General features: G+C 40.1%; 3 protein-coding genes across 11 annotated transcripts in view; 1 reads left to right on the top strand and 2 right to left on the bottom strand.

Annotated features, from left to right (window-relative positions):
* The window catches only part of AK7 (adenylate kinase 7), a 28,022-nt gene extending 25,657 nt beyond the window's left edge, over window positions 1–2,365 (bottom strand). The window contains exons 1-3 of the mRNA XM_074821593.1: window positions 2,288–2,365; window positions 1,452–1,631; window positions 224–332 (exon numbers count right to left, since the gene is read on the bottom strand). Coding sequence (XP_074677694.1) covers window positions 224–332; window positions 1,452–1,631; window positions 2,288–2,365 — 367 coding nt within the window. The remainder of the gene's footprint in view (window positions 1–223; window positions 333–1,451; window positions 1,632–2,287) is intronic.
* A 1,456-nt stretch (window positions 2,366–3,821) lies between these two features.
* On the bottom strand, window positions 3,822–7,874 carry GSKIP (GSK3B interacting protein). 4 transcript variants are annotated; one of them, XM_074825058.1, is made up of 4 exons: window positions 7,649–7,765; window positions 7,283–7,467; window positions 6,345–6,603; window positions 3,822–5,715 (listed from the first exon to the last, which is right to left on the bottom strand). In XM_074825058.1, the coding sequence occupies exons 3-4, from the start codon at window positions 6,600–6,602 to the stop codon at window positions 5,554–5,556; spliced, it is 420 nt and encodes a 139-aa protein (XP_074681159.1). In that variant the 5' UTR covers window position 6,603; window positions 7,283–7,467; window positions 7,649–7,765; the 3' UTR covers window positions 3,822–5,553. The 4 variants fall into 4 exon arrangements, with proteins under 4 accessions (XP_074681159.1, XP_074681160.1, XP_074681158.1 ...); XM_074825059.1 differs by lacking the exon at window positions 7,283–7,467 and having other exon boundaries at window positions 7,649–7,874; XM_074825057.1 differs by lacking the exon at window positions 7,649–7,765 and having other exon boundaries at window positions 7,283–7,625.
* A 93-nt stretch (window positions 7,875–7,967) lies between these two features.
* Window positions 7,968–17,595, top strand: part of ATG2B (autophagy related 2B) — a 50,036-nt gene continuing 40,408 nt past the window's right edge. For all 6 annotated transcript variants that reach the window (XR_012623333.1, XM_074825055.1, XM_074825053.1 and 3 more), the window contains exons 1-6: window positions 7,968–8,617; window positions 12,150–12,312; window positions 14,177–14,329; window positions 15,316–15,418; window positions 16,738–16,900; window positions 17,357–17,536. Coding sequence is in view for 5 of the 6 variants with exons in the window: in XM_074825055.1 (XP_074681156.1) it covers window positions 8,456–8,617; window positions 12,150–12,312; window positions 14,177–14,329; window positions 15,316–15,418; window positions 16,738–16,900; window positions 17,357–17,536 (924 nt within the window). In the remaining variant the exon portion in view is untranslated. The remainder of the gene's footprint in view (window positions 8,618–12,149; window positions 12,313–14,176; window positions 14,330–15,315; window positions 15,419–16,737; window positions 16,901–17,356; window positions 17,537–17,595) is intronic.

Below are 17,595 nucleotides of genomic sequence, written 5' to 3'. Positions count from 1 at the left end.
ATGACAGCTTCTCTACCTTATGAATGCTAGAGTGCATTCCATGGTTCCTTGCTAATTAATTGAAAAACTCATGCAGCATTTCTCCATCAAGGAACTCAGGTTTATATTACAGTAAACTATAATACATTTATGGTAAATTCCAAATAATTTCATTATACATCTATGGTAAATTTTGATGGCTGTATAGCAACCAATTTTCTGTTCAGTTGATAGCTGTACTAACCAGAAGCAGCCCATGTTGCTTCCTCAATTTGATTTGCATCCTCAGTGATATTATATAACACAATCTCACACTCAAGCAAGTGGCTTAAGAGCTCTTCTCGAGAAGAGACCTGGAGAAAAAAAATAGTTAGAATCTGTCATTGAAAAAAAAGAAGAAAAAATATCCAAAATTCCTTTTGTCTTCAAGTTTAACTTACTGATAGAATGTTGTTTTCTAACACTAAGATATTAGAATAATTCATAAGACAGATATCAAACTTTAGCTGTCAGATACAAGTAAAGTGATGAAATGTAAATTAAATGCCGAAACTTCTAATTTACATCACAAATCAATATAGTTCAAAAAGATATACAATTTTTAGTGGTATTTTAGGATTCATATCTTTGGTGCAGTTGTATCCAAAAATATCTATGACTTCTATAGGTATTTTAAAGAAGTATCATTTGGCATAATGGAGAAGACAAAAGATGTCCATTTCCTTGCAAAATAGCTTCCTGTCATTTTTGTTAAATGCAGATTGTCTGCATCACTTGAGCAAGTCCAACAAATACCTTCGGCAAGAGCAGTAATTAAGATTAAATACTGCCAGCTATAATTTTCTGATTGAACAGTCAGCTGTATAGAGGTTTAAATCAAAATTTTCAGATGTTTGTAGAAATTCTGGATAATCAATGTGAGACAGAGGCAATTTTAGTTTCAGAAAACTAAATCAAGCAATAAGCAATCACATTCCTAAAAGCAAGTCTCCTTTAGTTATCTAAACTCTAGACATACCTTTATACAAAGATGTAGGTATTCAGAACAGTTAGCTGCTAGTGAAAGCTGAGCTTTCAGTGAACAGTTCAGAAGGGGGACACTAATTTTGATTCCACACCACTTCATTTAAAATGGTGATAAAAGACACAGAGAAGGCAAGAGAAATACTTGAGGTGCGCATTTTGAGGGAAAAAGCAAGCAGACCTGTAGATCATCAGGACCGATGATGTCCTTGTCCATAACTATATTTTTTTAAAAAATCTATTTTGAGTCTGAGTTCCTTCCTTTTACTATTTGTTGTATCAGACCTAGCAAGGAGGAGACAACAGTGTGCAGGAAGCAGAAGGAATAAGATACATGTATACAGCTTCCAGCAGCAACAAGTACCATTTTATTAATGCAGGTCATTTTACATGCCTTGAAATATTTCTAATGTTGCTTAATGGCAACCTGAAATAAGACTCTTACTTACTGTGTATGTTTCCTCTGCAAAACATGGTTTAGTACTCTCTGGTTCAGAAAGGGTACCCACTATTTGGTAGACTTCCTCCTTTGATCTACTAGAAACTTCAGCAGCTGAATCATTTTCATCTTTCTCCTCCTCTTCTTCTATGCTTTCAAGTGATGCCCCAACAACACATCTGGATAAATACTGTAATATACAAAACACACATTTGTATGCAAATACACGTTGAACCCTACACAGCTTCTCATGATCTTGGGAAGACACCAACACTGTCTGACTAGCCTAATCCTGTTGTAGGTAGTGTAGCTCAGAACACAACTTTCCATTGAACAGGAAAACGTTAGGATCTTCTCAACCTCAGCTGTAACGTTTTGTCTTGACTTGTATCTTACGCCTCAAATCTTACGCCTCAAAGTCGAAGACGTTGGTGACTCGCTGGATGCCTCTTCTCTGCAGCCTGGCTCCTCCCAGGCAGCTGTTACCTCAGAGAGGCATTCTCTCTCTCCACAGTGAAGGCTGTTGCCTGAGGTCTCCCGAACTGTTTTACCCACATCTCCAGCTCCTAATTCTCTTTTCTTTCTCGTTCTTATCTTAACCCCTTCTTGCCCCCAGTCCCTCTCCTCAGCAGCTATTTTAGGTGACCCCAGCTACCCGGGTGGCTTTCCTCCCGGCCGAGCTCCCTGGAGACCAGCCACGGCTCCGGGCCGCGCTACCGGCCGAGGGCCAGGCGGGCGCTGCCCGCGACGGGCTGGGGCAGGCGGGAGGACGGTGGCGCCTCAGGCAGCGACCGCTGAGGAAGAAGCGGCGGTCGCAGGCAGCTGCGGGCCGCTCCCCGCGGTCACCTCGCCGATGCTGCGGCCGCAGTAAGAGTCGAGATGGTTAAGGAAGACGCGCCGGCCCTGCGCCGGCCCCGCCGCCATCGCCACAGCCTGCCACGGGGACGCGGCCGGTTGCTACGCGACCAGCGGCGGCTGCGCAGTGGGCGCGGCCCGGCCCTGCGGCCTCCCCCGCGCTCCCGGCCGGCCGCGGGCGGGCCTGGGGCTGCCCCGCCGATCAGGGCCGGTGGCAGCAGAATGCCGGGCGCCGAGGGGCCTGTGTGCTCTTTTTTTCTACCTATTTTCAGTCTGTCCTAGGACAAACTGGGATAGTGGCAGTCAATAAATTAGGGGCTTTATTCATGACTTCTAGACCCCGAACAGGACAAAGTATATGTAGTACTGCTGAGATAAAAATAGCTTTAATTAGGTTATTAGACATCCTTTCGGACACCAGGCAGGCTTTGAGGCTTTTTAGGTAATTCATAGATTAACAGCTACAGTAGGCCAAGCGGCACTTATTCAGGGGTTCAGATAATGAAAGCAACTGACAGTCAGAGACCTACTGAAATTCTCCATTGTCAGTGCTTCAGAGAAACTCCCTCCATAGAGGGAGCAATGCCCAAGTGTAGGGACTGGACAGCATTTTCTTCATAATCTATAACCTAGACAGAGCAGAATGCCATAGCTTTCCCGTCTTTGGGTTAACACCAGTATATTATAAGAAACAACAGAAGTCTCTTCTAGCAACACCTACAAACCACTGTTTTGAAAGTATTTCTCAGTTTAGGTTTATAGTAAGCACGCAAAATGACAAAGCATTTTAAAGATGTGGGAATAGAAAGGAAGATTGGTGAGGAGGACTGTAAACAGTCAAGTGACTTGTAGCTGGGGTGATGAAAAATACACGTATCATATTGTCGTTTAGCTTTGTGTGCTTGACCACGTTTAGATAAAATAGGCCGGTGATACGCTCAGAGGCACCTTATCAAACATCCTTGAGATTCCTGCCCTGCTGGGGGAGAGCTCAAAGCACAGTGGAAAACTACACCTGTGAAAGTCCCTGATACATACAGGCGAAAGCAGCTGGTTCAAGACCTTTTTCTGTCTTTTCTTATTTCTAGCTAGCAAGGACCAAGGTCTGCCATGCCTGCGTTTCCGCTTGTGTGCCTCTGCCCGGGTGCTGCTGCAGAGATCCCCTGCATCGTGAGATAACGAGAGTAAATTTACTCTTTGCACTTCCTCTGTAGTTTTTTGGTTGTTCCTGCGTCCTGCCTATGTCAGCTCACACATATGGCTAAGGAAAAAAAAAAATACTCTTAGCAATGCAACATTTAGTTCGGCATTTTTCCACTTGTATTTCTAACACTTCCAAGTCCCTCTTTACAATCACCTACCTTGTTTTTTTCACAACAAAGTTTCAGGAGATACAAGTTAGCAGCCAAAAGTTTTAAGATACTTGTTAACTATTTGATATTTAAAATTATTTTATGGGCATGATGACTTTGCTTGTTCACTCCCCCCTTTCCAGTAGCTCCCCCCCAAGAAACTTACAACACACTGGTGCACATATTTAATGCTTTAGTCATTCAAATTGAACAAGTAAATTAGTTGCAAGAAAAATATTCAAATATAAATTTGGTAAAGTACATTCTCCTCACAGAGGACTAACCATGTGCCACAGACCTGTGTGCAAAAGAGAGCCTATAAACAAGTTTTAGACCATGAAAGCATACCCTAGGGCAGAGGATTAATATCAGACGTTTCAACCTAAAAAGATAATAAACACAAAATTAAGCTCTGTAAAACAGAAGCACTAACTACCGTTGGCAGTCACAGTTGTACATTACTACCCCAAAGCTATTACAGAAGCTCTACTAGGCTTCTCCAATTACTATGACTAATCCTGAGCAGGTAGAAGTCAATATAGCTCTACTGAAGTCACTGGAATCTGTGACTTCATGAGAACCGATGTATCCCTAAAGCATGGCTCCAAAAGCACTACTTCATGTACTTGTCACAAAAGCATGGCAGAATAATGGCAGAATTATTTAAATAAAGTTGCACAAATAGAGTGATACAAGAATACAAAAAGTACGAATGTCACAGAATGTTAGTTCAACAGTACTGGTATTTCTAACCAACTGTAATTTTTAAAAAGTCTACTATTCAGTACCTACTTGAAAAGTTACAGCAGAACAACAGATTTATAAAGAGATTTGTACCAGTTTTTAAGTAGAAAATACAAGTTATATCTTCCAGTTTGTATTAGTCTTAGCAAATTTCATACAGGCTTTGGTTTCAAACCAATACAATGCAATTAACATTACAGTGCTTACTTAGTATTCATTAGGAGAGGACGCTGTACAATTGAGGGAGAAAATGTGAAAAACGGGAGTACCAAAGTACTGTATTATAGAAAGTAAAGGCTGAAGCAAAAATACTCTTCGGTATATCCTGTACATCATGTAAACACACATTCAGAATAGTAAACAGACTAAAATGTCTTCCAAGCCTCCCAGTTACAATACAGCATACATATACATATATATAGCATATATGACATCATCTTTAGGAAATGTAGCCCATTACATCCTAATTCTGTGCTTAATCCATTTGCGATTCAGACAATACATTCATGTATTAGCAGTACATCTCACATTATTCGGAGTTTGCTGGCTGCCGTAGACAAGGACAGATCGAATAATACTGAGCATTGCTTTTCACTCAGATACTGTCACTATATAAGCAACACTCAACTGTTCGAGAACCATCTTTCTTGTTACCAAAGCTGAGAATTTTCTGATTTATGTATAGCAAATCAAGCTGAAATTTTGTTCTTTGCAGGACAGTAGTCTTCCCAATTTTTTTTCATTAACTGGGTAGAGCAAATAGCTTCTATTTTAAAAAGCAGATATGAAAATTATCAGTAAGGACACACACAAAAAAGTACTACTTATATATATAACACTCAGTCTCTCTATATTCTTTTAGATTTTTGGATAATAACACTTTGAAAAGAGACCAAATTTTCTGAATGTTGCAAGAAGCAACTTACTTGCTCACCTACGACAAAAAAGGAAGTAAAATTAAGAAACTTTGTTATTTATCAAAGTGGCTTTTAATAGCATTGTGATATATGCAAATCCACCGTAGCAAAATGTTATAGAGTAGTACTAGCATGAATTAGATATTAATGCAAGAAATGAAGCTTAAGATGTTTGTAAGAAAGATCTCAGTGCCTCATACTAAGAATTCCTTCTCGCATTAAACCTTCCTCACATCTGCGAAAATCATGACTGACTATCTTTCTTCAAAGCTTCTAGTCTTTGTAGTAATGCATTTCCAAACACCTCTCGATATGCAGGGCTGAGAGAGTCCAATAAGGAGTAGACAGTTTCGTGGTATGGAGTTTGCAATCTGTCATCAGTCTGATCAAAATCATAAGCTACTACCTGCAACAAAGAAATCACTGGTTAAATTTCTGTGGTTAGGATCACCTTGCAATGGGAAACAGGTATCACAACATTTAACTTTGCCAGTGAAGGTGGTACAGTAATTCAAGAACAAAAGATACTGGATTTAAATCTCAATCTATGCTTTCTGCTATGGGGTTTAGTGGTAGTACAGTATTCAGACAGTTTCAAATACCTTTTGTCCAAAACTCAGAATATTAGTAAAATCTATCATTATGGCCTTTGAAAAGAAGTCTTACATCTATGTGTTTGCACAAAAAATACAAATGGTGCAAAAAGGAGTTGTATACATGCTGTATTACTGACTTACCTGGTACCCGAGAAACTCAAAGACTGACATGCCTAAAAGAAATTGCTGCTTCAATCTTCATAATTTTCTGTCTCAAATAAACACCTATTTTTTCACCAACCTCCCCTCTTGCTTTGTGGGAAGTAACTAGTTAAAGTTCCACTTTCTAGGAGAAAACATGTAGAACATGCTTTCATAAACGTACAAGAGCAATATGTATGCTCTTTTGGTGTCACTGTCGTATTTTTCTAGGCACCTTTTGAACATGATCATTGTTCAAAACAAAGCAGCTTAAGAAATTATAAACAAATTAGTTTACCCTAAGTCCTGCTTCAGTGAGCTCCAGGCAGTATCTGTTCCTTTCCCTGGTTTCCACATTGATATATGCCACATCCTCTGCACAGGGAAGGGTTTTTGAGACAAACATGTTGCTGACAGCAAACAGAACATCATTCACAACAGCTTCGGCTTCTAGTCTCATATCTTTCACATCTGTTCCTTCGAAGTCTCTATAATCAGAATCCTCTTCAAAACCCGTATTATTGGGCAACTCCATAGGATTGCAATCAGTCTCCATTCTGCATATGAAAACATTTATTTTAGATTTATCATACCACTACACTCAATACATATTAACACCATAAAACAAGTTATATCTTAAGCAGACATATTTAACATTGTCCAAAAAAAAGAAAAGGCAAAATATGAGACCCAGTGACTTCCATAACTCATTAAATGACAGTCGAGAGAACTCAAAACCAACACGTTGAGAACAACTGCTTAAGAAGGTTACATTTGCACATATAAGCAGAATCAGTATCCCTGAAGTTGCTGCTTCTTATGCAAGTAACTTGCATTCTGTTGTATAAGACTCTGTTATGATTCAGCAGTAATTAATTCTGCGCTTTGCTGATCCAGAATGCAGTAGGAAGACAAGTCATGCCTGGAAAAACTGACATCAGTAGCTGTAGAAAATAAAAACCTATTGTTGGTGAATTTAAGAAATGCTTAGAAAAGTCTGTGAACTAAATAGGTTATCAGAGACTATAAAGACCTATTAACAGCCACTTTTTGTTCACAGTCACTAAAGAACAATTCTCTCGCTAAGCTTTTATGCACAACTGTCAGTGCATTTCAGGAGCACATACAGCCGGTCTTTGTAAGCAACCGCTACCAAACCGGGACGGACCCTGCGGGGGTTACCAGAGCGGCTCCCGCAGTCCCCTCTCAGGTAGCGGTGTCGCCACGAGGCCTCACCTAACTTACACCCACGGGGAAACGCGCCGGAGGCCGGCGGGGAAGCCGCTGGGACGCCGCCCCGAGCGCTTCGGTAGCCGAGCCGCGCTGCCCGGCGGGAGCAGGGGCTGGCAAGAGCCGATCTGCAACACGCAAGACATTCACTCCGTCGGGTTCACCCCTTCGTGACAAATCCCGGCTTGGACCTGCGAGCAAATTCCAAAGAAGCTGCAGGCAATGGAGGACCTGGCTACCGAGCCGCGCAGCCTCCCGTTCGCGGTGAATCACAACAGCCAGGGACCGCCCCGACGCCACAGCCCCGAGCAGCGCGGGCAGGAGCGGGGCGCCACCCCCACCGGCAGCGCCGCGCCCCGGGAGCCCACCTACCAGCCCCGGCGGCGGGCGGGCGGCCGAGGCCCCGCCGCCCGACCCCAAACGGCTCCGGACACAACGGCGCCTGCTGCACCGCGCCGCTCGGCTCCGTCCCGCCCCGCCGGCGGAGAGCGACCCGCCCTGCGGCCTCCCCCGGGGCCCTGCCCTACAGAGGCGACCCCAACTGCCACCGGCTGCTCGAGGCCTCCCGCTGCCCCGCCCCGGCACCGCCCGGCAGCGGAGGCCCCTCCGGCGCGACACCGCCCCCTCCCGCGGCTGCTTCCGCCCCCGCCTCCTCCGCTCGGCGACGCCACTTCCGCGCGGACGTCACGGAGCCGGTGACGGTGTTCGGCGGGAGGGGGGGCTGCGCTTGGGGCGGAAGGAGACAAACAGCCTGATCGGCCCGGCCGCCCTCGCCGGCGACGGAGAGCTGAGGCGGGGGGAGGTCTGCCAGCCCGCCGGCCCCTTCCCCCTCTCCGCGCACCGGTCTGCTGCGCAGTGCGGCTGCGGCGGCCCCCTCCGTGCTCGCGGGCCGCTGAGAAGATGGCGGCGACGGTGTCCGAGTGAGGATGGAGCGACCTGTCAGCGCCTCTTCGCCCTGAGGGGAGGCAGTGCCGCCCCGCCGGCGCTGTGAGAGGCGCCGGGGGCGCCGCTTGGCAGCGGGAGGCCCCAGCGGTAGCCTGCGCTGAGGGGGAGAGGGGGGGAGGCTGGGACCGGCGGCTCCCGTTCATCTTCCTCCCGCTCTCCGCCCGCCGGGCGGGCCAGCCCCAGCCCCGGCCCCGGCCCGCCGCCCGGCCCCGCGGCCCCCAGCGCGCAGCCGCCATGCCGTGGCCTTTCTCGGAGTCCATCAAGAAGAGGGCCTGCAGGTACCTGCTGCAGAGGTACCTGGGTCACTTCTTGCAGGAGAAGCTCAGCCTGGAGCAGCTCAGCCTGGATCTCTACCAGGGCACCGGCTCCTTGACGCAGGTCCCTCTGGATAAGTGGGTAAGAGATGTCGTCGCTTCACCCCCTCGGCTCCTCTGCGTCTGAGGGACCAGCTGATTCCCTGCCCCCGGCCGCCACCCACTTTCTCTTCAGTACCCAGCCTCCTTTATGTAAAAAGTTACAGTCATAATTGGCATTTAATCCAGGGAGCTATTCTCTGATATGCTAGCCCTTAAAAAAATCCCAAACCTGATCATTTATTATGTATATGTTTTTCTAGACACACTTTGACTTTGTTATTTTTAATTATGAGAAAGGAAACAACTAAAAGAAGGCAGTAGCTGCTGATACTTCAGGGAGAAGGAGCTAGGGTAGCCCAATCTACTAGAAATTCCTGCTGTAGTTACTGAGGAGCATGTTTACTACTAAAGATGATAAAAACATAAAGTAATCCCTGTTCTACCTTGGAGGCATCTTGGTTCTTATTGACAGTGTTATGCTGAGCTTAGTCCACGTAGGTCTCTAAAAACTGTCCCCTAGTCTTGCAGTGGTGAAAGTACTTGTTGACAAATGGAAAGCTCTTTTTAGCTGGAGTTTACTTAGCAGGTGGGCTGTCACACTTTGAACCAACCGAAGCTTTTTTCAGTCCAGGTGTGTATTTTTTTGTATATGTGTGTATTTGTCTATACACACAAACACATATGCAAACTTCCAGCTTACTGTATGAATCCAAAGATCTGTGTCCATGTTTGTAATATTTTGTAAAGTTTCTTGGGTTAATGACCAATGTTACTGAATTCTACCTGCCAGTCAAGTGACTATCATGAGGAGCCTTAAGCACTGCTGTGCGTCAGTCACTGACTTCCAGGGTAGCCCAGATGGTGAACTCGGTACACAGGCTTATTACTTTACAAACTACTTTCAAAACCCATTTTTACTATACTGTATTTTGGTATTAGGCCGTGATGGGTACATTTTAAAATACTTGTGAGTATGTGATGTTTTCAAATAATGTTTTCCAGTTGTTTGTGTGAAAGTATGTTTGAAATTGGCAGGGGACAGACGTTTGCAGAAATGCTCAATATTACCAGTGTTTTAGTGTGGGTTTTTTTGTTGTTTGCTCGTTTGTTTTCCTCTTTTCTGGCTGTGTCTGCAGCTTGTTTTCTGTGGCAGACAGTAAGGCTGTCTCGCTTTAATTGAATTATTATGCCCTCTAGTGGGTATCGCAGCGCTCTTTGCTAGTCAAAGTGACATTATTTAAAATGTAAATACTTTGAAATAGCAGCAGTTATGGACCAGTACTAAATGAACAGTTAATTATGTATACACAGTGATTAAATGTATATAAAATAATGCAGGTTATCTTCCCCATTTGTAGATCAGCATTTTTCTTTTTTGCTTGTAAACAATGACATGTTTGAGGTTCTCTGCACGTGACTTTCTCATGTATGACAGATTGCAGAAACAGATGTCGCGGAAGTACTACAGCTTTTTTTTTTCCCCCAGTCATTGTAAGCTTGTTCTCTATGAATCACTGGGATGACTGTATTTTTACATATTATCTTATCCATTTTTGTGGATCTGTTCATCTTAAGTTGTAGATATTTTAGCCAACGCTGTGTGTATTTATAGATTATGGAGATACAGGAATGCCTGGGGCTCTTGGTGTAACCCCTTTGTCTCTTGGGACCTGGGCTGTTCAGAAAAATCAAAATGTAACCCATGCTGTGTGTGGTTGAATTGTTGAATTTCAATACACATCAAATAGTACTTTTGCTACTAGTGTATTACTGTGATTTCCAGCTGGAGACTTTTGGTCAATTACGTGGGAACAAGTCCTGATGCGAAGACTGTGCTTCAGTTTTAAAATTTTGCTTGGAATGCTCTAATTGCTGCTTTCTAGGAACATCTGGCTTGTTTATTAAGCAATTTAGCTATAAGAATACTTGTTTTGGTTTTAGATAGTACATTTCTATTTCAAAATAATAAGAAATGTACTAAAATACACTCATTTTTATTGCCATGTATGTTGGTAGCAAGAAGACAGATTTATTCAAAATATGGTAACTAGCTTACTTCCTGCTATAGCAAATTATTTTGTAAAGGTTGAAGTAATTTAGATGAATCTGTGATATTTTTAAATATGGTGTTCATGCCAAATTATTATTTTTGCCTTATGCTGTTACCACATCTGTAATTCTTACAATTAGTTCAAAATAAAGTCACTGAATCTTAGCTGATTATTTGATTCTTAAATAATTTCCTGATAGAGCTGTTTCAGGTTCTGTTTCTTTAAAGTTAGTGTCTTTTTCTGCTGCTTGAGTGGACTTTGGAGCAGAAACTAGAAAAACCAAACATGCAAGCAAACAAAATTCTAAAAGCAAAGTTATTAAAGAGCATAAGCAGAGCAACAAGTTAACATGATGGGAAAGTAGCACCTGGAGATGTAAGAATGAAAAGTGTTATTTTCTAAAACTTTTTTGGTTCATTTTTATTTTTAAATTATGCTATATAGTTAGAACAACATTTTAAATATAATTAAAATGGAAAGCAACTTTTAAATCCTTATTTTTTACAAAACTTTTGATGCTGAATTTATGCATTTTCTCAGGTAAAATCAGTGGCCATGTTCAACACAGGAAGGTCAAAAACCCCCCACACTTCTAATATTACAACCACAGTCTTTAGTAGGGTCTTGTAATGTGATTTAGATTGTTTTTTCTTTTAGTAAAGCAGCCTCTAGATAGTTCTTCTTCAATAATTTCAGTTTCAACTAAATTTTTGAATTGGGGCACAAACAGGAATTTGCATTCTTTTAACATAAATGCAAAGAATATATTTTTTCTGTATGGATATAATGAAAGCTATATACAGCAACATGCGAGTCTTCACTTAAAAATCCTGAGTTGTTATTTCAGAGCTGCTGTTCCATTTTTCTTACCAATTTCACTTACTCTGTATGATGCTGAGGACAACTTGATTGTAGTTTTGTTTATAATGTCACTATAAAGGACTGGATTACTAGAACAGTTTCTGTAGAATATTGGTCTGTCTGCTGAGCTTCATTTTTTTTAAATTGGTGCTCAACATTGAACACATTAAAATATGATTTGGAAATGGCAAGTATGTTATACAGCAAGAGATGGTTATTTGGTTCCATTGTTCCAGTGTCACAGAGAAATGTAAAATGAACACTGCATTGAAATTACATGCTAGTGAAATATTCTTGCCACAGAAACCAGGTACTTGGGTTTTTAATGTCAGCCTGTTCTCAGCTTTCTTCAGGTACTGCTGGAGAAAGAACAGATTAACTTGTGTTATTACTATAGTATTTATAACAGGAAGATAGCAGAATTCTTTTGGTATAGTGCAAAAATACAGGTTATACAGCTACGACAGAGAAATCTGTATTATGCTGAAAGCTATGTAATTAATGTGAAACAAATTACAGTGGAATCAAAATACTTGAAAGCGGCCAGTTTATTGTCTTCCTGAGTATAATTTTCTCATAGCCTCAATGTTTTAATTGTTATATACAAAATTATGTATATGATTTAAAAAAAAAAAAAATATTTTGATTCTTTTCTTCTAGTGTCTTAATGAGATCCTGGAGTCTGCAGATGCACCTTTGGAAGTCACAGATGGATTTATCCAATCAATTTCTTTATCTGTTCCGTGGGGGTCATTGCTACAGGACAACTGTGCATTAGAAGTGAAAGGATTAGAGATGGTCTTCAGGCCAAGACCAAGGCTTGGTAGGCTTATTTTTTAACTTTTGAAAAGGAGATTCTTCACATTTTTTCAGAGGCAAAAGGCTACACTTGCTTTAGTCAGCTCTTAGCCTTATTTGAAGTGCCATTTAATTTAGATACATGAATGATAGAGAATGTAATTAATAGAAAAAGAAACTGTCAGGTGTTTGTTGGTTGTCAAGTGTTTCTCAACTGGTTGTTGTTCCATTAAATAACTTAAAATATTGATGATGTTCCTACTGTTGTATCTCTTCCAAACTGTTTTGAACATATTGAAATGGAAATAATACTGTGTGGAAAGGAGTTTTTGTTAGCTAGGTTTTTTGGGTGTTGTATGCCAAGTGCTGTTAGTCAGCATTAATAGCTGGCTATTAGGTGGCGGTAGAATAGCACAGTAGTGTAAGACTGTGAGGGGCCTTTACGGTGAGGTTCTGTCTGTCTTGGGCAACTGTAGGGTAAAAGATGCATCTTCTTGTATATTTGGAGAACTAATACAATTTGATTGTTACCGCAGTCTGAAACAATGACTTTTAAGTACTCTACCTTTGATTATAATGCTGAGAGGATTGTCCGAGCTCTTCTAGTTTATCTGTATCCACATGAACACAACTGATCTAGTTTAGACTGTCCTGGTGGTAAATTTTCACTGACTATCAAACCTCCATGAATTCTCTTTAGATGTGTTGTTATATCATGTGTGGGACACTAGTGCATTTTTAGTGTGTGGAAAATTTTGATTGAATGTCTGAAAGATTTTAACTTGTTATCTTTTTTATAGTGTAGAGAAGATGAAAGAAAATATTTATGTAAATGCATAATAAAGAAGAGAAAAAAGATTCATAAACCCTATTTTCCATCTTTTGCAAGTTACCTTAAGTAGCACGCTTATATATACTCTGCATTTCATTCTTATTTGTTTAACTGCAACTAAATTTTGAGCTATTTTACTTTCTGATGTAAGATTATTGCTTTGAAAGAATGGTAATATTAGGAAGAAGCTTTATTTATTCATTTGCATCCATTTAGTTCTCTGATTCACAGTGCTTTGTAATACAGTAGAACAAAAACCCGCAGTGCTGGTTTTATCACAGTTCTGTAGCCACATGGATGTTTCTAGACATGAATGCTAAACTGGAATGTTTTGCCTGTTTAACATGTTTGTATTTGTGCTAGTTTTACTTCGCCTATACTAGAGTGTTATAGTTGAATTTGGTTACTTTTTCTCACCTTGTTTTCTTTACAGTATTTGCTCACAATGGGCTTGACATTAGCTGATAGGAATGCACTGTCAATTAAGTTAATCTGGCTGCTAAAAAACTTGTTCAGCTTAATATGTGCTGTGCTCTCAGATTTTATTATGTTCTATTTATTATGTCAGGTCTGTGTTAGACATTTAAAATGTGTTCTAGTATGCTAAGATAACATCTTAAACCTTGTTTAGTCTTTCCCCATCTAGGATATGTTTCAAATGGAATAAGAAACCTTAAAATAATTCTTAAAAGAAAGTTATTTTCTCAATTTCATTTTGCTGATCATGCCTGCAAAATTATACCAATATAATAAAAGTACTTCAGAAATTTTTCACTTAAACCAGTGGTGAAGATTGGTTACGCTGAATCCTGGTTTCATCTTGTTTATATTGAGTTTTTAAATACCAGAATTTTACCAGTGAAATCTAAATAGGTTAAAATAATTTTATAGTAGTAAAGTGTATAAAGAGGGATTGTAACTAAATTTGCTTTTAAGTATGACTTCTTACTAAACTGTTGAAACTCTTTTCTGGATGCCCAAATATATTATTTCATTTTGTCTTTATTGTTTCAAAATGTTCACAGTCAACCTTGTTAATACTTTTTTTACTCCACAGCATCTGGGTCTGAGCCTATGTATTGGTCAAGTTTTATGACCAGTAGTATGCAGCTTGCAAAAGAGTGTCTTAGCCAGAAACTGACAGATGAACAAGGAGAAGGGTCCCAGCCTTTTGAAGGACTTGAGAAATTTGCGGAAACTATTGAAACAGGTATGAATTAATTATTGAGATCTGAATGAACATGTGAGATTAAATCAGTTTATGTCATGTTTTACAAAATGGCATCTCATTTGCCGTAACTTGTCTCTCAAATTTTCACTTGTTAGCATTACTTGTAAAATTTAAACAGGAAGGCAGGACAATTGATCTTGTTTTCAAAGCCGGGGGGGGGAAAAAGCCCATTTACTAACTAAAATATGTGTATACTTCCCTTAGTGGACAGAATGAACCCTGCTTCAGGGCAAATTGGTGTTTGTTTACACCAGAACAAATTCAGCTAAATCTGTGCTTGAGTGATCGGTGAGATGCCTTAGTTGTGGAGCAACTTGTTGATGAACAATTTTGTTCATCACACAAACTCAGGCTGCTAGTAGTAATGCTGTTGAGGGAGAAACAGAGAATGTTTTTTCAGCTATTTTTACACAAAGCTGACCTGTTACGACATATGTATCTCAACAATCATACCGGGTTGTTAGAAGTACTTTAGAAGCTTTTTGTTGTTGATTTTTCTTAAGTGGAAGAAACTAAGGGCTTATGACCACATCATGTGGTGGAGAACCGAGTGCTGAAATGTCTGAGCTGAGGGAAATGTTTAAAATCAGATTTAGAAATAGAAGTATTCAGCCAGAGTAGCGTGGTGCTATAGCAGTGTTTAGGAGTTCAGATACAGTGCATGATGAAGTAGGTACTTTCTTTGAGGATCATCCACGCTGACCCATAGAACAGCTTGGTGTGAGTTGTCACTTGCTCAGACCGTTAAAGGTCCGTTGCATGGTATGGATGTACATATTGGACATTTAGTAGGAGCTTACATTGTCACTTGATGTCTTGGTATGTAACTAAGTTCACTATTTCCACTGAAATAAATATTGAGAACTTAAAAAAAAAAAAATGAAAGGCCATTTTAAATTGGTTATAAAAGTCGTTGTTGAGTAACTTAAGTGCTTGCATGGTATCTTTTTGTTTTCTCATTTAAGTTCTAAGAAGAGTGAAAGTTACCTTTTTAGATACTGTTTTGCGAATAGAACATGTGCCGGAAAACTCTAAGAGTGGAACTGCACTTGAAATCAGAATTGAAAGGTAAAGATTTTTTTCTTTCAAATCTGTTGTGTTTTTTTTCTAAGGCACCTTTTGCCATTTCCTGTACAGTATGTTTCACCTGTGCACACATATTGTTAATGTACAGTTAAGACACTAGCTCTTGATCACCACTTTCATATAATGCCAGTGAGCGTTTTCTGCACTCAACTTCTGCTTAACATGTTTAAGATAAAGATACTTAACCATCAGTTTAGAAGTAAGTGTTTTACATTTTCTAAGTTAATGACCACTTCCACAGTTAATGAATACCTCTTCTCAGATGTTCAACAGTCAATGGATATTGTTGGTAAATCAGGCCATCTTTTCAGCATACAAAAGAAACTGACCCTTTTGAGTAAGGCACTTAAATATTTTCAGAAAGAAAGGTACAGTCCTGAAAAAAAAAGTAAACTGGAAGAGTTTAGGTCCTCTGTGAGCTTTTAGAAGAGCCCACATGTATTCTGTAATTACTTTGAACTGGAATACTGTACACGTACCTAAAGTATTTTTTTTTGACCTATGGGATAGTGTAATCCTACTTCCTTGTAAAGTATTGAAATCATTACCAAATAAAACTGATTCTTACTGAGAAGTGCTAATGAAATATGTTTGGGTTTAAACACTTACAAACTTCAGGTTGTTATATTCAGTTCAGGAGAGATGTCAGTAAAACTAACTATTTTTCCTATGGAAGTCCATTCCCAGAACAAACCTCCTTTTCTGTACTTTAGAAACTAAATTGAAACAAACTGTTAAATAGGACATTGTTTTGATGTTTGATACATGTTATGTATGGAAAGGTAGGTGTATTTTTCCACTGTAAATTCTATTATGTGGAGACTTGCATCTTTTTAAGACTTTACTGTTCATGGTGTTTCTCAGTATTATAATGTAAGGAATCTAATTTCACAAAAATTTTACAGAGTTGGAGCCTATTCTCTCAATTTTTAACTTTCATTTTGATAGAACATTAGTTTCAAGTGGTACTTTTAGACAACAGAAAAATATTAGATGGCAGATTTTTAAAAAAATTCAGGTTCTGAAGCAAGAATTGTGTGTGTCCTAATGGAAATACCTGGGTAATACACTAGGATATGTTCACGCTGGAAGTATGTCACAATTGTCCTGTGGTGCCTTGTAGAAAATGTAAGATTTCCACCCATTCCCAGAGAGTGGTGGCTGCTTCTTTCATGCCAGCCAGTGGCATTGTAAATAGTATGAAGAGAGAGAGCATGTCCAAACTTAGAGGCTAAATGGCACGATAAAGGTAACAGTTTGCATGCACCTACCATCTTTATTTCCTTTGTTTTGTCTCCCAGAACTATGTACTGTGATGAAACTGCAGATGAGTGCTCTGGAATTAATGTACATCAGCCCACAGCTTTTGCTCACAAGTTACTGCAGCTCTCAGGTGTCTCTTTCTTCTGGGATGAGTTTCCTGCATCAGCAAAGTCCTCCCCAGTGTGTTCAGCTACGCAGTTGGTAAAATTAAGTACATTCTTATATAATGTAAATTGATGAAGGATAGAATATATTGTTAGACTAATACATTAGGTTCATCCTGAAGGATATAGGAGTTGAACTTTTTTCTAATCACTTGCTGTTGCTTTGGAGGAGGGGGAAGGAAACGGTGACTTTAGGACTGAGTAAAATTTGGGATGTATTGTACTGGAATCTGGTTGCAACTGTAATGTATACAAGTCCTCTACAGTTCACTGTTCTGTGGAAACTTGCTCCACTTCTTTGCAAAAAGGCCTCATGTTTCACATTTTACATGCCTTGTTTCTTTCACAGTTATCAATACATGTTTTTAATACCATTGTCAAATTTATATTTGTGTAAAATGATAATTTGTGTGATAAGCTTATTTGAAATGCTTATTTTTCTTTTGGTAAGAAATGGGATACATTCTTATTCCTTTCTCTATAATGTTTTAAGGCAACTGAACCAAAGCTTTCACCTAGCTGGAATCCAAAAATCATTTATGAGCCACATCCACAATTAACAAGAAACTTGCCAGAAATTACTCCTTCTGACCCTGTGCAGATCAGTAAGCTGATTGGTAAAATGGAGTTGAGCCTAACATTAAAGCAAAATGAAGTACTTCCTGGAGCTAAGGTTAGTCATGCTTTCCTGGTCTTTAACTAAATTAATAGTTACGTAGGATTTTATTTTTT

The sequence above is a fragment of the Strix aluco genome, chromosome 4 (assembly GCF_031877795.1).
Source record: "Strix aluco isolate bStrAlu1 chromosome 4, bStrAlu1.hap1, whole genome shotgun sequence".
In the NCBI taxonomy this organism is placed as follows: Eukaryota; Metazoa; Chordata; class Aves; order Strigiformes; family Strigidae; genus Strix; species Strix aluco.
The sequence above is the reverse complement of the archived record's forward strand: the minus strand, read 5'-3'. Positions and strand labels throughout refer to the sequence as shown.